General features: G+C 37.8%; 1 protein-coding gene across 15 annotated transcripts in view; it reads left to right on the top strand.

The window, feature by feature from the left end:
• RGS22 (regulator of G protein signaling 22) overlaps nucleotides 1–24,949 on the top strand; it is a 176,608-nt gene that overhangs the window by 19,406 nt on the left and 132,253 nt on the right. For 14 of the 15 annotated variants that reach the window (XR_006198137.1, XR_006198136.1, XR_006198135.1 and 11 more), the window contains exons 3-5: nucleotides 7,041–7,109; nucleotides 12,215–12,278; nucleotides 12,487–12,708. Coding sequence is in view for 7 of the 15 variants with exons in the window: in XM_042923377.1 (XP_042779311.1) it covers nucleotides 7,048–7,109; nucleotides 12,215–12,278; nucleotides 12,487–12,708 (348 nt within the window). In the remaining 8 variants the exon portion in view is untranslated. The remainder of the gene's footprint in view (nucleotides 1–7,040; nucleotides 7,110–12,214; nucleotides 12,279–12,486; nucleotides 12,709–24,949) is intronic. The other variant, XM_042923381.1, reaches the window with a different exon arrangement.

Below are 24,949 nucleotides of genomic sequence, written 5' to 3'. Positions count from 1 at the left end.
TGTTTTGTTGATTGTTGTTTTTTGTTTTTTGTTTTTTGCTGTGCAGAAGCTTTTTATCTTGATGAGGTCCCAATAGTTCATGTTTACTTTTGTTTCCCTTGCCTTTGACAATGTGTCTAATAAGAAGTTGCTCCAGCCAAGGTCAAAGATGTTGTTTTCCTCCAGGATTTTTATGGTTTCCTGTCTCACATTTAGGTCTTTCATTCATTTTGAATTTACTTTTGTGTATGGGGTAAGAAAGTGGTCCAGTTTCATTCTTCTGCATGTCACTGTCTAGTTTTCCCATTTTCCCTTGTTGAAGAGACTGTCTTTTTCCATTGGATGTTCTTTTCTGCTTTGTTGAAGGTGAGTTTAGCATATAGTTGTGGGTCCATTTCTGGGTTTTCTATTCTATTCCACCGAACTATGTATCTCTTTTTGTGCCAGTACCATACTGTCTTGATGACTACAGCTTTGTAATATAGCTTGAAATCTGGAATCATGATGTCTCTAATTTTGTTTTTCTTTTTCAGAATAGCTTTGGCTATTCGGGCCTTTTTGGTTCCATACAAATTTTAGGATTGTTTGTTCTAGCTCTATGCAAAATGTTGGTGGTATTTTGATAGGGATTGCATTAAATGTGCAGATTGTTTTGGGTAGTATAGACATTTTAACAATGTTCTTCTAATGCATGAGTGTGGAATGCTTTTCCATTTCTTTGTGTCCTCTTCAATTTCTTTAATAAGTGTTCTATAGTTTTCAGAGTGTAGCTCTTTTATCACTTTGGTTAGGTTTATTCCTAGGTATCTTATTGTTTTTAGTGCAATTGCAAATAGGATTGATTCCTTGATTTCTCTTTCTGCTGCTTTGTTTGTGGTGTATAGAAGTGCAACAGATTTCTGCATGTTGATTTTGTATCTGGCGACTTTGCTGATTTCATGTATTCTAGAAATTTTTTGGGTTTTCTACATAGAGTATCATGTTGTCTGCAAATAGTGAAAATTTGACTTCCTCCTTGGCACTTTGGGTGCCTTTTCTTTCTTTTTGTTGTCTGCTTGCTGAGGCTAAGACTTTGAGTACTCTGTTAAATAGTAATGGTGAGAGTGGGAGTCGGCCATGATATGTTGAATCTCTTAAAGCCTAGCCACTGAAGATGTCTTTTGAAGAGACAGTACTAGATTCACCCTCTTGCCTAGATTAGTTTTTGCATGTATGTATGTATCTATGCATGCATGTTTGTTGTTTTGTCTTATTTTCCATTTTCCAAAAGAATTTGTGGTCTCTCCCCCATTTGGCACAGCCAGGCCTCTGGATCCATTATGGGGGTTAGGCTGAGACACCAATCACCTCTCGCTTTCCAGCAACAGGCCTGAGTGATGGTACAGGATACCTCATGGGTTCTTGTTTGGTCTGATTTTCTTTTTCTCTTTCTTTCTTTTTTTTAAATATTCATTTATTTGAGAGAGAGAGAGAGATAGACAGAGTGTGAGCAGGGGAGGGGCAGAGAGAGAGGGAGACACAGAATCTGAAGCAGGCTCCGGGCTCTGAGCTGGCAGCAGAGCCTGACATGAGACTCAAACTCATGAACTGCAAGATCATGATCTGAGCCGAAGTCGGACACTTAACAAACTGAGCCACTCAGGTGCCCCTCTTTTTTTATTTTTAAAGTTTATTTATTTTGAGGTAGTGTGTCCCTGTGTGTGTGAGTGGGGGAAGGGCAGAGTGAGAGAGGGGGAGAGAGAATCCCAAATAGGCTCCATGCTGTCAGCACAGAGCCTGATGCAGGGCTCAAACTCATGAACTGTGAGATCATGACCTGAGCTGAAATCAAGAGCCCAACGCTTAACCAGCTGAGCCAGTCAGGTGCCCCTGGTCTGATTTTGCAACTTTTTCATCATCCGGTTGTATATTATAAAAAATCCAGCAGCATCACAAAATTGTCAGAATTTTGCTCTTCTTGAGTATATAGTCTTTCCTCTAGGCTCTGCATTCTCCATTTTTCCTCTAATTTTTGTGACATTTTAAAAAGAAAAATGTCTATATTGGGTCTGATTTCAATTTCTGAAGATTTACATGTCATCATCTCAAGTTTTGTGATCATCTTGACTTTTACTTGCTCTAGAACATAAATTCCCCTACCTTTCTTTTTTTTTTAAATCTATTTTAAATTATAGAAGTGATATAACAATACTAGAGAAAATTTATCTTAAATGTAAGAAAAATTGAGCCATAGTCCTGCCATCCAGTCAGAATTGATGTTACCATTTTTGTGTGTTTTGTGTGTTTCAGGCTTCAGGTGAGATGGCAGAGTGTCTCTGTGGTCATGTGTTCGTCCCACCCAAGCAGACTCCTGCAGTTTGACCCTTTCATATATCCCATGTGGCCGAGCTTGGCCACTTCTCTCCTGTTTTCTGTCTCTCCAAATCCTTCTCTTTTACATTCTCTCATTCTGTGTCCCCCCACCCTATGAAAATCTCTCTCATTCCTTTGCAGCTACATATGGTACAATGTAATCTACCTATTAACTACCCACGCTTCATGCCACAAGATAGGAGAAGGGGAAATATGGTAATAGGTTTCCAAAAAGAATTTGGGGACAGGGAGGAGAAAGAATGATGAATTCTCAAACCAAATTCCAGGCAAAATTCTAGAACAGCTTAGTAATGTTTGGTTTATTAGCACTTAGCTAAGAGTTAGAAGCCAGCATGGGTTTAATGAGAATAAATGTGTCAAACTGAGCTCTCTTTTTTTGGAGCATTATGGACTGGCATTTTAGGGAGCCATAAATTTAATGTATTATAGTTTTAGTAAAGCATAATCCTAGCAATAAAGTAATAATAATAATACAGATAAATGGAACCATGTTACTTCCTGCCCTCAAAGCCCTCAAAGGTGGCTTCTTATTACACTAAGAATAAAATCCAGAATCCTGTATGATCTGGCTCTTGCCATCTCTTGGTCTTTATTTCCTGTGCCTCTTCCTCTTATTAATTCTTTTCCGGCTTACCTGGCCCTCTTCATGTTTCTCCACCATGAATATGCCAAGCATACTCAGGGCCCTTTAGGCTGGAGTGCTCTTTCCTGAGATACTTGTTTCACCTTCTCCCTGATTTAAGTCACCTCTACTCAGGAAACCTTCCCTCCCACGCCTATCTAAAAGAATACACCCAACACATGCTCCACTTATACGGCTTTGTCTCTCCAAAGCTCATATCATTACCTGTGAAGTTAGTTTTCAAATATTTGAACACGTTCTCTAACTGCAGCCAGTAGGGGTTGACACTTAATAGCCTACGGATTTAAGTCCACATTCCTTAGTATGGAGTTCGAGACCTTTTGCAATGTGGCCTGAATCTAACCTTTCTGGTTTTACCTCCCGCTTCATTCTGCTTGTGTCGTCCTGCACATTCTTTCCTGCCTCCCCTGAGCCACCCCCACCCACCTTGACCACACATATTCTTCCTGTGTCCATGCCCCAGTGTAATGATTAGTAATAGAAGTGAGGCAGATATTACCCATGTGATCTTAGAAACATTCTTTAGTTACTTAATACCTTGATATCTTTCTCTGTGAAAACAGTGTAAGTATCCTATAAGGTTGTAATGAAACAAGGTAATGTATGTTAAGTGCTTGGCACAGAATTAGTGCTTCTCTTTGTTTTTCCTTCACTAACTAGACCAACTCATGTTCTGATCCTGAAACATGAGGGGCAGTCACTCCTTAATTAGATTAGTAGGTCATTGTCAGTCTGGAGAATAAACTTCTGTGCCATACAAATATGTCATTGGCTTTGACTTTCCAAATTATTTTTATCAGGGTCTTGGATGAAACGTTGCAAGTGAACTAGTGTTTTTCCAGCTTAAGGTCACTCAGCTAGTTAAGTGACAAGGTCCACCCAGGTCCACACGACTCAAAAACTTGTCCTACTATGCCGTAAGAACTATAGAATTGGCAGTGGAGGAACAGAATCTGGTCTTATTTTTATTGTGGTAATCTGAAATGGTCTGAAACAAAGCTGATGTATTTTTAGGGGGCATTAACAGAGGTATAGTTAAAATCAAGAAAAATATTAGTCTGGAGCATAGAAGGCACTCAATAAATGTTTTGCTTTGTCTTTTTTTAAAATCGTATTGACTTGTCAGACTACATTTGGAATATTGTGTTCCATTCTTGGTGCCACAGGTTAGGAGTTGCTCTGCCAAACCAGACTTGGGGAGATTCAGCCAATGAACACTCTGGAAACCATGTCAGATGAGGAAGGGTTGAAAGAAGTGTGGGTGTTGAACCTGGCTGGGGAATGGGTAGAAGGGTTGGAGTGGACCAGCTTTTTTCCAAGTATTTCAAGATCTGATTGAGGAAGAGGGGTTAACTTGTTCTGTGAAGCTGGCGGGCACAACCAAGGCCAGCATTTATGAGGAAGTTGATTTTCAATCACCAGAAGAAAGACATTTAAAGTTTGTTTTCTAACAGTGGAACAGAACAATAGGGATGACATTATTCACAGGAGTAAACTTCCTGTGATTGGAGATATTTGGATATAGGTTAGAAAATCATTTTGGGGAATATTTTATGGTGGTATATATGGTAGGTGGGAGATTAGACTTTCCCAGCTAAAGAAAATTTGATCTTCTCTATTTATTTTTATCTCAGGAGCTACATTATAAATTTCCTGGGGCCAAGGATAGGTCCCTTTCTTCTGTATCTCCAAAAGCTTCTTGAGGATGATTCTGTTTTTTTTTTTTTTTTTTAATTTATACATCTTCCATGTAAGATAATTTTTAAATAAATAAACTTTCTAATCTTCTTTTGCCTCACCTCCTCTACCATTTCCTCCTCCACCAAAAAACCGCAACAATCTAAGCCTGAGATAGACAGTGTAGATATGTATTATAATATTCTCAATCCAAAAGTCCCTCCCTTAAGTCATCTAGATTTCTGAGACTTCTCAGTCTTCTTCCACATCTGTAGTGACATGCTCAAGGTCCCAGATTGGATTGTGGCAGAAATGGGCCTAGGAATCAGGCTTTCTGGCTCCTACCCTCCTTCTTTCCATTACCCCATAACACCCATGGGACACATTGTAAGATCCAGAAATTGATGGCTGGTAGCCTGCCTCCATGTTATTTTGATGAGGGGAATCCAGGACAGTTGCTGCTATTATAAATGATTATGGCACTTTCCAAATCCTAGCTTTCATAACTTCAGTCCGTTTGTTCTGTTGCCAGGTTCATATTCAGATATTGTTTTCATTTGGTGTCTGGGAGGTTGTTTTTTTTTTTTTTTTTTTCTGTCAACTCTTTATGGACAAGTGTTTGCTTATTAAGTTTTCTTCTGTGCTATAGTGTGAAAACATTTTTTTCCCCCTTTTGGTTTTGTTTTGTGTGTTTTATGCTCAGTGACTGTTGTGGGATTGGGTAGATGAGCCCACATACAGATTTAGGTTGGTCCTCTGTGGGTGGTTTAGAATGTTTGTGACATTTATGGTCTGCAGAAGCCGAAGGGGTGGCCTGTTCCATACCCTCCTTGCAAGGATAGGTATGTCATGTGTTTGCCAGACCATGCTTAGCTATTTGCCTTTGGAATTTTACCATAACTTCTTTTTTGGGGACTGATTCTCCACACTTTTTTCTTTAATCTGTAAACTATTATAATTTCTTGCAGCTTTATGAAGGATTTATATGTTGGATAGATTGTTGGGTAAGGAGAAAGAGAAAGAAAGAGAGTACGGATATGGGGAATGAGTGGCATAAAGGGGGATGCGGGGCTTGGGTCTTCCACTGCCAAAAGTTAAATACTTTTAACTTTTTGAGATTGATTTTTGAAGGTGTTGATAGAGTGTAGGTAGTACTGGCTAGTTCAGCGTTTATACCTCTGGGTGTTTTGATAAGCCTTGTAGCTCACACATAAAGCACTCACATTACCAAATGTTAATTCATTTTATTAACTAAGGATATTTCTATGTATTTTATGTGGCACATGATTCCTTCCATCCCATTGGTGAATATGTCCAGCAAATAGTTTATGGTGAAACATCTAAAATGACAGTAAAACTTAGATTAAAAGAAGTCATTGGTAACGACTTGTTATAGTCAAGTAGTCACATGTTTTTCATTCGCTGACTAGGATGCATGTTTAAAATACAGCTTTGGAACTCAATTAGGAGAGACAGAGTTGGAGCAGAGATGAACATGTATTAAATTAACCTAGTCATTAGTTTTTAATTTAAATACTGTTCAGCTAAATAATTTGGCACCCAGTAAGTTTCAGTGGTGCTCCGCTGGCAGTTTAAGCACATCACTAATTATTCACAGGCTTTTTTCCCCCCTCCTCTTCTCAAAGAAATGTGGAGCCAGCAATTTATTGTGGTAAAAATATTTTCGTGCACTTGCTTTTTCTGTGGAAATATTTTTCGCACATGGATGACTGGTACTACAAAGTTAGCTTTCACCGCCTTCAGGTCAGTTCGTTTTAGAACATTTGGAAAACGATACCCTTGAAATAAGAAAATTAAGCAAGGGAAAGAGCAGTCTGCAGCAGCTTGCGGAGGATTGGGTTTGAGGCTCAAACTGGAGATTTTTCCTGTCATATGATTAAAAGTTGAGAGTTCTCTAAATCAGCCTACTCAGCTTTTTCTGGAGAGAGACTTCCTACCTTGTTCGTTTCTCTCTCCCCCACCTCACATGTCTTTTATTGTCACATACTAAACCAACTGTGGGAGTTTTGTGGATAGGCTGAGAAATAGAGAAAGGACTTGATGTGTGAGAGAGATTTCTTAAAAATGTTTGTTTATTTTTGAGAGAGAGAGAGAGAGAGTGCATGCAAGGGGGGCAGGGGTAGAGAAAGGGGGTGGACAGAGGATTTGAAGTGGTCTCTGCGCTGTCAGCAGCGAGCAGCCCCGATGTGGGGCTTGAACTCACAAACCCTGAGATCATGACCTGAGCAATGTCGGACACGCAACCGACTGAGCCGCCCAGGTACCCAAGATTTATATATATATGTATTTTAAAGCAGACAACAGGACTTTGCATAATAAAGAGCAGGGTTCTTTCTTCTGCGTACAGAACCTAGATGGTCATCCCCTCCACTTATGTGAATACACGGGAAAGTCTACATGAAGTAGCGGACAGAAGGTGGGTGTTAAAGTTGGTCTTGATCTGGATTCTGTCTCTTCCCAGCTGAAAACTCTTTACTGGCTCCCCATCATCCTAAAGCAGTGTAAATCTGAACATGCATCAGAATCACCTGAGGGCTTGTTAACACTGAATACCAGGCCTCACTCTCCGAGTTTCTCATTATAGGGAGGGCCCTGATAATTGCATTTCTAGCAGGTTCCAAGGTGATTCTGATGTTACTGGTCCAGGCACCACACTCTGAGAACCACAGACTCTAGAGAGTGAGTTGGGAGTTATGCACATAATAGAAAGTCTTTGATGAACCCATCCTCTGCCTTTCTCTCCAGGCTTATATCCTGTTAATTCCCTCTTGACTAGTAAGCTTCAGCAATGTCCAACTGCTTTCAGTTCATCAATATACATGTGTTATTACTCAAAACGAATTACTCGTGCTCTGCAGAGAGAGTGAGGGTGATTTAAAGAGTGAGGATGGTTTTGTCTGTTTTACTAATCCATAAACACACACATACGCATCCATGAGCATCTTGATAAGGGTAGGAGCCAGAAGATGAGAATCTGCTGTTCCCTCAATGGTCTCTTCCTGCTTGCCTTTCCTAGAGTAGTGAACTGATCATGCTGAGAGGGATTCTAGTGTTAAACATGCATATCTCTGTATAACATGAGTTTTAAACACAAGCCCACCATTTCATCTGGCTCCTAACTGAAGAATCAGTAACCCATTTCAATTCCAGAGGAAACACTGTGATTAGCTTCTTGAGAAGTAGGACGACTTTATACCTTATGGGTGTTCTCAAGGATTTCAAGGGATAATTTTGACTAAATATGACTTCACCTTGTATGCCAACTGTAGGGCTCATTGTCTTGTAGGATGAGTCTTTACTGTCTCTGTGTATTTACATCCTTTCTTCTTTGTTGTATCAGCATACTCTGAAGCCATATCTGTGTCTCCATTTCATTTGGGGCTTTATGGAGAGTACTCTGGACTGGCTCACTCAATGTGGCAATACATCATCTATCATGATAGCTTATTTAATAAGTGTTCAATGAAACTTATTGAATAAATGAGTAAAATAACAAAGGAACAGTGGAATTGGATGATCTTATTAGAAAGAAGAAGATACAGACTTTCTTTTCTGTGAGAGACAATTGTGGATCAATGGAGTATCGAAGAAGGAAGGCACCTTGGGATTGTTTAATTAAAACCCCTTTTATGATAAATCCTAGAAAAGCAAAATGATTTCACCCAACATTTCTTTCATTTAATCATTCTGCTTATCCTTTTCTGGATAGATTTCTAGGTTAGCCAAATCCCTTTTAAAGTACAATAACTAGATAAAAAAAAAACACAAAACTCTAGTATTAACTACCATGGTCTCTCTGTGGACAGATTTCCCCTTTAGCATTTGCATGTTACACTAATTTAAATTATTTCAGCATTTTGTTGACTCTTCATCATAAAAAAAAATGAATGACCGTGTATTGTTCCTGCAAAGGCAAGTATTTTATTCGGTTTGTATCCTTTTTGCTCAGGATAATAATTGGCCCTTGGGCATTAAAAAGTTTGGTTGTTGATGAGATAAGTGAACTGGCGGAAGCTTTGAATCAGTTATTTGCCCCTTTTATAATCTTAGAACCACAGTGCTATTAAGGATCTTCAGAGATCCATTGGAAATCATGACTTTTAAAATAAGAAAGCACTTATATCCCCTTGGCATAGACTCTATCACATTTTAATTCCACTGAGATAAATTCTTTTTAAAAAATTTTTATTGATTGATTGATTGATTTGAGGGAGTAGGGAGGAGCAGAGAGAGGGGGACAAGGCATCTGAAGCCAGCTCTGTGCTGACAGCAGAGAGCCCGATGTAGGGCTCAAACTTATGAACTGTGAGATCATGACCTGAGCCGAAGTCAGACGCTCAACTGACTGAGCCACCCAGGTGCCTCCCCCACTGAGATAAATTCTTAAATTTAAAAATTCTAAATATTTTAACATCTTATGTAGCTAAATTTCATGTCATTTAATCATGGACACAATTACAGCTTAGCTTCTGTTTTCTTTCTTTCTTTTTTTTTTTTTTTGTAAAGTACTTCTTTTTGTCCAGTTTCTCTCCTCACTTTCATGTACTTATGTCGTTCAGCTTTCCTTCCTCAGGGTGGATAGACTCTGCCTCTTCCCTACTCCACTTGTTTCAGAATTCAAGTATTTCGTGCATATGAGTAGCAGAACTGAGTCACACGTGTAACTTGAACCACACGGGAGTCTGGGTGATACAGTTTTTAGTTGTCCAGATTCTGCATTTCAGGGGGTTGGAACAGATCCTGAGCGAGCTAATCCACAGCATCTACTGACGCCTACTGAAATTATGTGTCAGCTCAGTGTTTAAAGCAGTCTGTAGTCATGAACCCAGAGTTCTGCAGTGCACTTACTAGGGGATATGCTGGAAATCCATGAAGAGATCACTTGTTTCAGCCGTAGTTTTGCTTTGTGAGTTGAAAATAAAAGTTAATTGCTGACTACCTGCCTTACACCCTGCCCTAGCCCCTGTGTGTGCTGGGGACAGTAACCCATGCAAGCGAGTTATTGCCACCCTGACCCTGGCTCTGATGATGGTAGCTCCGAGGTAACTGCCAGTCTCCTGAGAGCCTGGGGATGGCTCTGCTTGTGGGATGTGAGCATTCTACCTCACCAACTCAAGAGCCAGCAAACAAAACTCCAGACTGCTACCAGGAGAATCTTCCTAAAACACAAATCATAGTTACTTCCCAACTTAGGATTTTCCCATCCCATCCTATTTCAAGGATCAAAATAAGCTTATGCTTCTTAAAATGGCATGCAAAGCCTTCCATGATTTGGTCCTATCTACCTCATCTACCTCAAGTCTTTCCTCTGTTCCTTAAACAATTTCAACTATGAGCTATTCTAGTTATATTCTAACTGCATGGAACTGCTGAAAATTACCCACATGTACCATGCTGCTTCATGCTTGTGTGTCTTTACTGATAAAACACCTTGGTTTGAATCCCAGATCCACTATGTTTATAGGGTTATTGCTTAGCACAGGGCCTGGCCTAGAGAAGGTGGTTAGTACATGCTAGTTTTATCAGTATGTGAGGCAATAAAATCGTAAAGAAGGGGAAATGTGCTGTCTTTGGGACCAGATAGACTTTTTCGATAGCCCTGATTTAGCACTTCATTGCTCTGAATCCATAGTCCATCACATAACTATCTTGAGTGTCCACTTTCAATAAAGAATGATCTCAGGAATGTGGAAAGATAGTGCATTTGAAGTGTCTGTCACATGCTTGCACATGGTAGATGGCCAGTTAATGGTAGTTCTTGTCTCTTCCGTTATTTATATCAACTGTAACTTAACTCCTTTCTACTGAGTAACATTGGCTACTGAGGGTCTCAGAATGTCACAGTCCCTCTAAATTTTTTTTTACTGGGTCATTACCTTTCTAACTTGAGTAGTAGGAAATGTCTTATTTGTTCATAGAACTAACTAACTGGCATTCTTGGCTTTGGATTATCACAGCTTTGTGTCCCTCTGTCCACCAGGTGTGAGGGTAGGAGGCAGAAAAAAGAAAGGAAAACAAATAAAGGCCAAACTTGCTCTCTTGTTCCATGGATACTCAGAACTAGAAGAAATCTTTTCCAGATGGTCTTTTGCAGTATACTGTACTGTTTCCCCAACCCCAGCTAATATTTTATGTCCATTCTCTACCAAGCTTAATTCAGTTGCTTTCTCCTACCAAATGAATCTTGTGTTTGATATCAGCAGACTCATTTATCTGTTTAGTCTAGTGATAGTATAATTCAGAGATCGTATTTGACATTCAGGTGAGTGATGCCTGTTTGAATCTCATGTTTGAAAGACACATGCAGTTAAATATATTTATCGAAGAAACCTTGTACACAATTTACTGTCACTTGTATTACTTGTCCATTGCCCTATACATGTCATTTTTGAGGGGAAATCTTAGCCCTGAGGCCTTTTGGGCAGTAGACTGACTTTCATATTGAATTCTATTGTCCATGAACTTTAAATTCCTTAGAAGGGGAGATGATCAGTCTTTAGAGATGTGACGTTATCTGACACTGAAAAAAATATGTATGTATTGGGGTGCCTGGGTGGCTCAGTCAGGAAAGTGTCTGACTTTGACTCGCCATGATTTCATGGTTTGTGGGTTTGAGCCCCACATCAGGCTCTGTGCTGGCAGCTCAGAGCCTGGAGCCTGATTCACATTCTGTGTCTCCCTCTGTCTCTGCCCCTCCCTGATATGCTCTGTCTCTCAAAAATGAGTAAATGTAAAAAATTAATTTAAAAATATGTATATATACGTACATATATATGGATATTTTTACATATGTATGTATATATTTCTAACTCCAATATTATGACATCCTACCATTTATTAAATTTTAACTATGGTATATCTAGCAATCTCTTAGTAAAATTTGGAAGAATTGATGTTCTCCCTAGGACATTTACTAATCCAAGGGGAAGGGCTAGATGTCTTCTACCACCTGGATAGACATTTATAAATTAATCTACATGAGTAAATAGTTCACTAAAGGTATCCTAAAATAAGTTAATATTCTGAAAAAGGAAACTTGATTCCAGATTTGGAGGGCAAAATGGGAAAAGACACAGCCAATCCACTATTTATTTGTTATGGAGATGGAGATGCCAACCATGTTTAATTATTTACTCAAAGTTACAGAGCTACTTAATGCAAATTGGCATTCAAACTCACTGTTTGAATATTGTTGTATATTAACTGACTGACTTTAAATAAAACTTGGCAACATTTAGTAATTACTGTGAAAAGCTCAGAAATGTTAGTCTCTCTTTCTCTTTCTCTCTTTTTTTCCACAGTGAGAGGAACGGTGTTGAAATAGTCTTAAATGAAGAACACATTGTACTTAATTTTATCCTTTTGGGCAAGGCATTGTACTTTAGCTTTCATGGCTCCTGGGGATGAAAGAGATAACGCGAGTGTTTTTTCTTCTTCCTTTACTCATTCTTCCCTAGTAACCCACCCGCTCCTAAGAGAATAGCATTGCTTCATAGAGACCAGGTGTGTATTTCTTTCCAGTTCCAAAGAAACACAGAGATACTGCAAAGGGGATTTCTGCCACAGTACATCCTTATTTCATGGCGTAAGTACATTGGAAAGGAAGGATTCAGTGGGTTCCCTTATCTGTAGTCAAGGGATTTCTAAGCTCCTAAAAGAGAAGAGGTAATGATTAAGTACACAAAACTTTATGTATGTATATATGCATATATGTAAGTGTCAAGTCTTCTTTGAGACAGTGAGTTTCTGGTTTATACAAATTAAGACCTTATTTCCCCAAATCTATCTTACAGACCTTTTCAGAGGCAATTAGATTTAATGCAGATTATGGAGTTTTTGAAGTAGTTAACAATGCTCCACAACTTCTGGAAAAGCAACTGAAAAAAATTCTACAAAACCAGCAACCTCGAAATCCCATCTATGATGTTGTAAGGAAAGGAAAGAATGATATTAAACCTGTTCAAATGAATGCCCCCTATGAAAATGAGACCATTAATGTCAACTACAATATTATGGTAAGAAAGTATACTTGATAAATATACTAGGTAACTAAAGCATTAGGTAAAATTAACATGAGGTTCCTTGGGCTTGCCTTTCTGAAATGTAACTATATTTATTAAATTTTATTGTACTTATACATAGAATTTGTTAGTTGTTGTATCATCTTTTTCATCTCAAATGGCCAATTTAATCTAGCAGTTTTGTTGATATTTGATTTTTAATATGAGAAGATTCACATAACTTGCTTTCAATACTTAGGATATAAGGCTAATTTGGGGGAAGTAGAAATATGTATATCCCTTATAGTCTAGATGCACTCTAGAAAATGCGAGTATACAGTAAATTTATCTCCTTTGGGTTCTATCCTAACAAGCAGTTGGGAATTATGATTTCTGACCCTCAAGTTAGGCTATGTGACTCTGACCTCCCTGGCATTAAATTCTACTCTCAGTTTCTGGATTTTGTCTCCTTAACATGAGGTAAAAACAAAACAAAACACACACACAAAAAACCAAAAACCTGGGTTCTAACATTGGTTCTTTAACTTACTGGTTCTGTGTTCTTGAACAAATCATTTTGATGAGCCTTATTTTCATCACCTGTTAGATGATACCATCACCACTTACTACTTAGGTTTGTTGTATGGTTCAGCTGAAAATAAAATGAATGTTTAACATTTTCCATGATTTGAAGTGTCTGATGGAACTAGACTAAAATATGCTCAACCCTTAAAACATAGCTCTTCTCCAGCCTGACACTTGTTCAATGCTTCTTTTACTGAATTCCAATATATTTCATCTTTGTTTATTTTCATCAAATTAAATGCATTAATAGTAATACTAATAGCATTTAAAATACTTTTATAAATACTAAAAAAAGCTATGTCATAACATTGTTTTGAAGTTTAAACAAGGAAATCTGATCTATAAAGCACCATATCAATTATTACAATATTCATTCATGATAAAAAGTCTCAACAATCTAGGTTTAGAGGGAGCATACCTAAACATAAGAAAAGCCATATGTGAAAAACTCACAGCCAACATCATCCTCCATGGGGAACAAGTGAGAGCTTTTCCTCTTAAATCAGGAACAGGACAAGGATGTCCACTCTCACCACTTTTATTCAACATAGTACTAGAAGTCCTAGCCACAGCAATCAGACAAGACAAAGAAATAAAGGGCATCTAGATTGGTAAGGAAGAAGTAACATATTTCACTATCTACAGATGACATGATATTATATATAGAAAATCTTAAAGAATTCACCAAAAAACTACGAGAACTGATAAATGAATTCAGTAAAGTTACAGGGTACAAAATTAATATACATAAATCTGTTGCATTTCATGCAAACTCATTCCTAATAAAAAATCATTAAAAAATAAATTACTGAAACTATTAAAGGCTACCCAAAATCAATAGTAAACACTGTAACCATTTCCACTAGATCATAAGAAAAGAAAAATATATCTTCCTTGCACTTCAAAATTATTTTAGACTTCTGGTCCATTGGAGTTGGCGACCTGCAAGAGCAGTTTTGGTACCAGGTGATGGCAGAGGCCAGGCTGGAGTGGTTGAAGGAAAACCATGAGAAAGTGTGACAATGCCTATTATTTGAGGAGTTTTCAAGTGTTGTAAGAAAAAAGAAAAAAAAAGTGTTGTAAGAAAAAAGAAAAAAATTTTGTTGCACAAAAAATTTTGCAATCAAATAAGACACATCTTTACAGCTTTTGACAGGCACTATTATGGATATTTAACTTCAGATGTCAAGAAAGCATTTAGTCAGGTGGCTCCCAAGTTATCAGAAAGGACTGTTATGCAGGTATTCAGGGCTACTTCAGTGAACAAATCAAAGCACACCTGGTGGAGGGTCCAAAACATCACTACGAGTAGGGAGATAAAACAACCAGAGTCACAACAACAGAGCAAGTAACACACTCAAAAAACACCTCCTGAAGGGCCAGGCCCTAGACAGAGTATGACTCCTCTTTAATATAGTAGTCCTCACAGGTGCAGGACACATAACAAGCTTTTAAAACACGTGAGGGACAAAAAACTAGCCCAAATGACAAAATGGAAGAATTCTCCTAAAAACAAATTCCAGGAAGAAATGACAGCTAAAGAATTGATCAAAACAGGTATAAACTGTGTAACTGAACAAGAATTTAGAACAATAGTCATAAGATTAACCGCTGGGCTTGAAAAAAACATAGGAGACAGCAGAGAATCTATTGTTACAGAGATCAAGGAACTAAAAAATAGTCATGATCAATTAAAAAAATGTTGTAAATGAGGTGTAAAATAAACTAGAGTCAGTGACAGCAGGACTGAAAAGGCAGAGGGGAGAATAAGTGAAAAAAGATAAAATTATGGAAAAAGATGAAGCCGAGAAAAAAGATTAAATTCTGGGCCATGAGGGGAGAATTAGAGACCTAAGTGATTAAATGAAATGGAATAATATCTGTATCATAGGAGTTCCAGAAGAAGAAGAAGAAGAGAGAGAAAGGGGTGGAAGTTGTACTTGAACAAATCATAGCTGAGAACTTCCGTAATCTGGGAAAGGAAACAGACATTGAAATCCAGGAGGCACAGAGAAGTCCCTTCAGATGTAACTTGAATCAATCTTCTGCATGATATATAGTAAAACTGGCAAAATACAAAGATAAAGAGAGAATTCTGAAAGCAGCTAGGGACAAATGGGTCTTAACCTACAAGAGTAGACACATAAGGGTAGTAGCAAACCTATCTACTGAAGCTTGGCAGGCCAGAAAGGAGTGGCAGGAAATTTTCAATGTGCTGAATAGGAAAGATATGCAGCCAAGAATCCTTAATCCAGCAAGCCTGCCATTCAGAATAGAAGGAGAGATAAAGGTTTTCCCAGACAAACAAAAACTGAAGGAATTCATCACCGCTAAACCAGCCCTACAAGGGATCCTAAGGGGGATTCTGTGAGTGGAATGTTGCAAAGGACCACAAAGGACCAGAGACATCACTACAAACATGAAGCCTACAGATAACACAATGACTAAATCTATATCTTTCAATAATAACACTGAATGTAAATGGACTAAATGCTCCAACCAAAAGACAGAGGGTATCATAATGGATAAAAAAACAAGACCCATCTATTTGCTGTCTACAAGAGACCCGTTTTAGACCTGGGGACACCTTCAGATTGAAAGTGAGGGGATGGAGAACCATCTATCATGTTACTAGAAGTCAAAAGCTGGAGTAGCCATACTTATATCAGACAAACTAGATTAAACTAAAGGTTGTAACAAGAGATGAAGAAGGGCATTATATCATAATTACAGGGTCTATCCATCAAGAAGAGCTAACAATTATAAATGTTTATGCACCGAATTTAAAAGCACCCAAATATATAAAACAATCACAAACATAGGCAATCTTAAGAATGTGGTAATTGCAGGAGACTTTAATACTCCACTTACAACAATGTACAGGTTATCCAGACAGAAAATCAATAAAGAAACAAGGGCCCTGAATGATACACTGGACCAGATGGATTTGAGAGATACATTCAGAACTTTTCACCCTAAGGCAGCAGAATACAACATTCTTCTCAAGTGCACATGGGACATTCTCCAAGATAGATCACATACTGGGTCACAAAACAGCCCTCAATAAATATAAAAGCATTAAAACCATACCATGCACATTTTCAGATCACAATGCTATGAATCTTGAAATCAACCACAAGAAAAAGTTTGGAAAACCTCCAAATGCATGGAGATTAAAGAACATCCTACTAAAGAATGAATGGGTCAGCCAGGCAATTAAAGAAGAAATTAAAAAATATATGGAAACAAATGAAAATGGAAACACTGTAGTCCAAACCCTTTGGGATGTAGCAAAGGCAGTTCTCAGAGGAAAATACATTGCAATCCAGGCCGAGCTCAAAATAAGAAAAATCCCAAATACAAAATCGAATAGCACACCTAAAGGAACCAGCAGCAGAACAACAAAGAAACCCCAAGGCCAGTAGGAGAAGAGAATTAATAAAGATCAGAGCAGAAATAAACAATGTAGAATCTAAAAAAACCCAAAAAAACAGTAGAACAGATCAATGAAACTAAGAGTTGGTTTTTGAAAAAATAAACAAAATTGATAAACCCTTAGCTAGACCTCTCGAAAAGAAAAAAGACCCAAAGAGATAAAATCACGAATGCAAAGGGATTTATCACAGCCAATCCCTCAGATGTACAAGCATTTATCAGAGTATACTATGAAAAATTGTATGCCAACAAACTGGACAACCTGGAAGAAATGGACAAATTCCTAGACACCCACACACTACCAAAACTCAAACAGGAAGAAATAGAAAATTTGAACAGACCCATAACTACTGAAGAAATTGAATCAGTTATCAAAAATCTCCCAACATATAAGAGTCCCAGGCCAGATGGCTTCCCAGGGGAATTCTACTAGACATTTAAAGCATATTTAATACCTATCCTTCTCCAGCTGTTCCAAAACATGGAAACAGAAGGAAAACTTCCAGACTCATTCTATGAAGCCAGAATTACCTTGATTCCCAAACCAGACAGAGACGCCACAAAAATGGAGAATTACAAGCCAATATCCTGATGAACATGGATGTAAAAATTCTCAACAAGATAGTGGCAAATCGAATTCAACAGCATATAAAAAGAATTTTTCACCATGATCAATTGGGATTCATTCCTGGGTTGCAGGGCTGGTTCAATATTTGCAAATCAATCAGTGTGATACATCATATTAGTAAAAGAAAGGATAAGAACCAATGATCCTATCAATAGATGCAGAAAAAACATTTGACAAAATACAGCATCCTTTCTTCAAACCCTGAAGAAAGTTGGGATAGAAGGAACATAACTAAACATCATAAAAGCCATATATGAAAAGCCCACAGCTAATATCATCCTCAGTGTGCAAAAACTGAGAGCTTTTCCCCCTGAGATCAGGAACATGACAGAGATGTCCACTCTTCCCACTGTTGCTTAACATAGTATTGGAAGTCCTAACATCAGCAATCAGACAACAAAATGAAATAAAAAGCATCAAAATTGGCAAAAAAGAAGTCAAACTTTCACTTTTTGCAGATGACCTGATACTCTACATGGAAAACCCGAGTACTCCACCAAAAGGCTGCTGCAACTGATACATGAATTCAGCAAAGTTGCAGGGTACAAAATGTACAGAAATCGATTGCATTTCTATACACCAATAATGAAGCAACAAAAAGAAAAATCAAGAAATTGATCCCACTTACAATTGCACCAAGAACCATAAAATACCTAGGGATAAACCTAACCAAAGATATTAAAAATCTGTATGCTCAACTATAGAAAACTTATGAAGGAAATTGAAGAAGACACAAAGAAATGGAAAAACATTCCATGCTCGTGGATTGGAAGAGTAAATATTGTTAAAATCTCAATACTACCCAAAGCAATCTGCAGATTCAATGCAGTCCCAATCAAAATTGCACTGGCATTCTTCTCAAAGCTAGAACAAACAATCCTGAAGTTTGTATGGAACCACAAAAGATCCCGAATAGCCAAAGTAATATTGAAAAAGAAAACCAAACAGAAGGCATCACAATCCCAGACTTTAGCCTCTACCTCAAACTGTAATCATCAAGACAGTATGGTATTGGCACAAAAGCAGACACATAGGGGCGCCTGGGTGGCGCAGTCGGTTAAGCGTCCGACTTCAGCCAGGTCACGATCTCACGGTCCGTGAGTTCGAGCCCCGCGTCAGGCTCTGGGCTGATGGCTCAGAGCCTGGAGCCTGTTTCCGATTCTGTGTCTCCCTCTCTCTCTGTCCCTCCCCCGTTCATGCTCTGTCTCTCTCTGTCCCAAAAATAAATAAACGTTGAAAAAAAAAAAAAAAAGCAGACACATAGACCAATGGAATAGAATAGAGAACCCAGAATTGGACCCACAAATATATGGCCAACCAATCTTTGACAAAACAGGAAAGAGTATCCAATGGAAAAAAGACAGTCTCTTTAGCAAATGGTGCTGGGAGAACTGGACAGCAACATGCAGAAGAATGAAACTAGACCACTTTCTTACACTGTACACAAAAATAAACTCAAAATTGATGAAAGACCTAAATGTGAGACAGGAAACCCTACAGGAGAAAGCAGGCAACAACCTCTTTGACCTCAGCTGCAGCAATTTCTTGCTTGACACATCTCCAAAGACAAGGGAATTAAAAGCAAAAATGAACTATTGGGACCTCATCAAGATAAAAAGCTTCTGCACTGAAAAGGAAACAATCAACAAAACTAAAGGGCAACCAACAGAATGGGAAAAGATATTTTCAAACGACATATCGGATAAAGGGATAGTATCCAAAATCTATAAAGAACTTACCAAATTCAACACCCCAAAAAACAAATAATCCAATGAAGAAATGGGCAGAAGACATGAATAGACACTTTTCCAAAGAAGACATCCAGATGGCCAACAGACACATGAAAATGATGCTCAATGTCACTCATCATCAGAGAAATACAAATCAAAACCACACTGAGATACCACCTCACACCAGTCAGAGTGGCTAAAATTAGCAACTCAGGAAACAAAGATGCTGGTGACGATGTGTTTTTGGTGGGAATGCAAACATGTGCAGCCACTCTGGAAAACAGTGTGGAGGTTCCTCAAAAAATTAAAAATAGAACTATCGTATGATCCAGCAATAGCACTACTAGGAATTTATCCAAAGGATACAGGAGTGCTGATTCATAGGGGCACATGTACCCACTGTTTATAGCAGTGCTTTCAACAATAGCCAAATTATGGAAAGAGCCTAAATGTCCATCGACTAATAAATGGATAAAGAAGATGTGGTTTATGTATACAATGGAATACTACTCGGCAATGAGAAAGAATGAAATCGTGCTATTTACAGCAACATGGATGGAACTGGAAGGTATTATGCTAAGTGAAATAAGTCAGCCAGAGAAAGACAGATATATGTTTTCACTCACATGTGGATCTTGAGAAACTTAACAGAAGACCATGGGGGAAGAGAAGGGGAAAAAAATAGTTACAGAGAGGCAAACCACAAGAGACTCTTAAATACAGAGAACACACTGAGGGTTGATGGGGGTATGGGGGAGAGGGGAAAATGGGTGATGGGCATTAAGGAGGGCACTTGTTGGGATGAGCACTGGGTGTTGTATGTAAGCAATGAACCATAGGAATCTACCCCAAAAACCAAGAGCATACTTTACACACTGTATGTTGGCCAATTTGCCAATAAATTATATTAAAAAATACTATTTTAGATTTCCTAGACAGAACTTCAGCATAATAAATATAAATAACTACTATCAATTTGCAAGAGTAATCTGAATTGTCTTTATTTGCAAATGAATAAATGGCTTAAATGGTTTTTAAACTGAAATATTACAATAAAATGAAGGAAAAAAATTTTTTTTAATTTTTTAATGTTTATTTATTTTAGAGAGAGAGAGAAAGAGCACAAGCAGGTGAGGGGCAGAGAGAGGGAGACACAGAATCTGAAGCACACTCCAGATTCTGACACACTCCGAGCTGTCAGCACAGAGCCCGACGTGGGGCTTGAATCTACAAACTGTGAGAGCATACCTGAGCTGAAGTCAGAGGCTTAACTGACTGAGACACTCAGGTGCCCCAATCCAGGAAAAGTTTTATGTAAACTAAGCATGTGAGCCATCTTCTCAAGAAGTCAAAGACTCCAGAATCTTTAAAATAATCAAAAAACAAACCTGGATACCAAAATTAAAATGTGTCACATGTTAGAAAATGACATAAAGTTAAAAACCAATGATTTAGAAAAAAAACTTTGCAAGTATGAGGAAATGTATTTTATTTAATTTCTTAATTACCAATCTTATTCAAGAAAAAGACAAGTAATCTAGTAGAATAACTGAAGTAATTCAACAAACTATGAGAGGAATTAAAATGGAAAATGAGCAAATAAAAGGTGTTTAATCACACAGATTGTCAGAAATATGCAAATTATAAGTACAATCATACCATTTTTTAAGACGTTAAATTGGCCTACACTTTTTTTTTTAAGTTTATTTATTTTGAGGGAGAGAGAGAGAGAGCGTGTGTGCATGTACAAGGAAGGGGCAGAGAGTGGGGAGAGAGAGAATCTCAAGCAGGCTCTGTGCTCACAAATGGTGAGATCATGATCTGAGCTGAAATCAAGAGTCAGACACTTAACTGACTGAACCACCCAGGCCTTCCAGCCTACGCTTTTAAAAGATAATAACATCTAGTGTTTGTAGAATATTAATTGCTACAGTCTTTGGGAGTTAATCTGGCAAAATCATTTAAAATTAAAAGTACTATGACTTATGCTAGAAAAGCTGCGTAAGGATTTATCCCATAGAAGTAAATGTGTATTACAGGAGCTACAGTGCAGCATTGACTTAAGTAGTATAAACATACTATATATTTATCAATGGAAGAATTATGGACTATTATATGACTATTTCAAAGAATGTGTTTGAGCTGTTGTTCTCATGAGATAGATGCACATGTTGTACTGTTCAGTGAAAAAAGTTGTAAATGAAAGTATATAATATGATTCAATTTTTATATAAAATAAATCCTACGTATGTGTTCCAAAAAACCTGTTGCATTTCGATACACTAATAATAAAGTAGCAGAAAGAGAAATTAACAATCCCATTTACAATTGTACCAAAATAATAAAATACCTAAGAATATACCTAAGCAAAGAGGTGCAGGACCTATACTCTGAAAACTATAAAACATTGATGAAAGAAATTGAGGAAGATACAAATGGAAAGATGTTCCATGCCCATGGTATGGAAGAACCAATATTGTCAAAATGTCCATATTACTGGGGAACCTGGATGACTCTGTTAAATGTCTGACTTTGGCTCAGGTCATGATCTTGCCTTTCCCAAGTTCGAGCCCCATGTCAGGCTCTGTGCTGACAGCTCAGAACCTGGAGCCTATTGCAGATTCTGTGTCTCCCTCTCTCTGCCCCTCCCCTGCTAGAACTCTGTTTCTCTCTCTCTCTCTCTCTCTCTCTCTCTCTCAAAAATAAATAAACATTAATTTTTTTTAAATGTCCGTATTACCCAAAACAGTCTACAGATTTAATGCAATCCCTATGAGAATACTAACTACATTTTTTCACAGAACTAGAACAGATAATACAAAAATTTGTGTGGAACCACCAAAGACCCTGAATAGCCTAAGGAATCTTGAGAAAGAACAAAGCTGGAGGTATCACAATCCCAGATTTCAAGATATGCTTCAAAGCTGTAGTAACAAAACAGTATGGTACTGGCACAAACATAGACATATAGATCAATGGAATTGAATAGTGAACCCAGAAATAAACCAACCTTTGTACGGTCAGTTAATCTACAACAAAGGAGGCAAAGATGTACAATAGGGAAAAGACAGTCTCTTCAACAAATTGGGCTGGGAAAGCTGAACAGCAACATGCAAAATAATGAAACTAGAACACTTTCTTATATCATACACAAAAATAAACTTCACATGGATTAAAGAACTAAATGTCAACCCTGAAACCATAAGACTCCTAGACGAAAGCATAGGCAGTAGTTTCTTTGACATTAACCATGGAAACATTTTTCTGGGTATGTCACCTAAAGCAAGGAAAACAAAAGCAAAATTCAACTATTGGGATTACACCAAAATAAAAAACTTTTTGCACAGTGAGGGAAACCATCCACAAAACAAAAAGGCAACCTACTGAATGGGAGAAGATACCTGCAAATAGTACATCCAGTAAGAGGTCAATGTCCAAAATGTGTAAAGAACTTATACAGCTCAACACCAAATAAACAATCTGATTAAAAAAATGGGCAGAAGAGGTGTCTAGGTGGCTTAGTTGGTTAAGCATCCAACTTTAGCTCTGGTCATGATCTCATGGCTCTGGGCTCTGGGCTCTCTGCTGACACCTTGAAGCCTGGAGCCTGCTTCAGATTCTATGTCTCCCTCCCCCACTCACTCACGCTGTCTCTCTCTCAAAAATAAACAAACATTAAAAAAATTTCTTTTAGTGGGCAGAGGATTCTGAAAAACAGTATGGAGTTTCCTCAGAAAGCTAAAAATGGAACTACCCTATGATTCAGTAATTGCACTACTAGGTATTTACCCAAAGGGCACAAAAGTACTGATTCAAAGGTATACATGCACCCTGATGTTTATCACAGCATTATCAATAATAGCCAAATTATGTAAACAGCCCAAATATCTATCAGCTGATGAATGGATACAGATGTGGTATATATGTACAATGGAATATAACTCAGCAATAAAAAAGAATGAAATCTTGCCATTTGCAATGATGTGGATGGTGCTAGAGAGTATTATGCTAAGTGATATAAGTCAGAGAAGGACAATACCATATGATTTCACTCATATATGGAATTTAAGAAACAAATGAATATAGCAGGGAAAGAAAAAAAGGAAACCAAGAAACAGATTTTAATTATAGAGAACACGCTTATGGTTACCAGAGGGGGTGTCAGGGGAGATTGGTGAAAGAGGTGATGGGGATTAAGGAGTGTGCTTGTTGTGATAAGCACTGGGTTTTGTACGTAAGTGTTGAATCACTAAATTCTACCCCCAAAACTAACATTACACTGCATGTTAACTAACTGGAATTTTAATAAAAGCTTGAGAAACCTAAAATAAAAAATAGGCAGGGCACTTGAACATACATTTTTCCAAAGAAGACATGCAAATGGCCAACAGACATATGAAAATATGCTTTACGTCACTAATCATCACGGAAATGCAAATTAAAACTACAATGAGATATCACCTTACACCAGTCAGAATGGCTAAAATAAAGAAGACAAGAAATAGCAAGGGTTGGCAAGGATGTGGAGAAAAAGGAATCCTCATGCACTGTTGGTGGGAATGCAGATTGGGGCAGCCGCTGTGAAAACATTATGGAGGTTCCTTAAAAAATTAAAAATAGAATTACCATATAATCCAGGAAATCCACTACTACATATTTGCCCAAAGAAAATGAAAACACTAATTTGAAGAGATATATGAACCCTTATGTTTATTGCAGCATTATTACAGTAACCAGATAGGGAAGCAGCCCAACTGTCCATCAATAGATAAATGGATAAAGAAGATGTGACCTATGTAGCTGAATATTACTCAGCCATAAAAAAAGAATGAGGTCTTTGAGATCCTGCCATTTGCAACAGTATGGATGGACCTAGAGGGTATAATGCTAAGTGAGATAAGAGAAAGACAGCTACCATATAGCTTCACTCATATGTGGAATTTAAGAAACAAAACAGACAACCACAAAGAGAGACAAAAAACCAGACTCTTAACTATAGAGAACAAACTGTTGGTTGCCAGAGGGGCAGGGGCAAGGGATGGGTGAAATAGGATTAAAAGTACACTTACTGTGATGAACAATGAATAACGTATAGAATTGTTGACTTAGTGTAGTGTACACCTGAAACATATAACACAGCATGTTAATCATACTTTAATTTTAAAAAATGGACATAGGATCTGAATAGACATTTCTCCAAAGAAGATATACAGATGGCCAAAATGCATATGAAAAGATGTTCAACATTCATTATAAGAGAAATGCAGCCAACATTGGGAGATGGGTGTGGGGAAATTGATGTGAAATGGAGAGTGATTGCTAATGGGTATGAGGTTTTCTGGAAGGTGATGAAAATGTTCTAAATTTGATTGTGGTGATGGCGTGTGAATATACTAAAAACCATTGGATTATACATTTTAAATGGGTGAATGGTATGGAATGTGAATTCTGTCTCAAAGCTGTTATAAAGAAAAGGCAGTGTGCATGCACACACACACACACACACACACACACACACACAAATCTCAACGAACTGTGTCTACACACCTATTAGAATGAGTAAAATATGCAATGCACATTGACAATACCAAGTGCCATTCAGGATGCAGAGCAACTGGGACTCTCACATTGTTGATGAGAATTCCATTTTGGAAAACAGTTTGGCAGTTTTTCTAAGTTAAACATATACCATCCTACCCATCTATCCTACCCTTGCATTTTACCAGAGAAATGAACAGTCTCTTCAGTTCACACAAAAATTGTATGTGAAGTCTGTAGTTCCCTTATTTATAATCACCAAAAACTATAAGAAAAACCCAAATTTCTTTTAAGTGGGGAGTAGATAAAGTGTGGTTCATCTCTACAGTGGAGTACTTCT

Source organism: Panthera leo, chromosome F2, assembly GCF_018350215.1.
Source record: "Panthera leo isolate Ple1 chromosome F2, P.leo_Ple1_pat1.1, whole genome shotgun sequence".
In the NCBI taxonomy this organism is placed as follows: Eukaryota; Metazoa; Chordata; class Mammalia; order Carnivora; family Felidae; genus Panthera; species Panthera leo.
The sequence above is the reverse complement of the archived record's forward strand: the minus strand, read 5'-3'. Positions and strand labels throughout refer to the sequence as shown.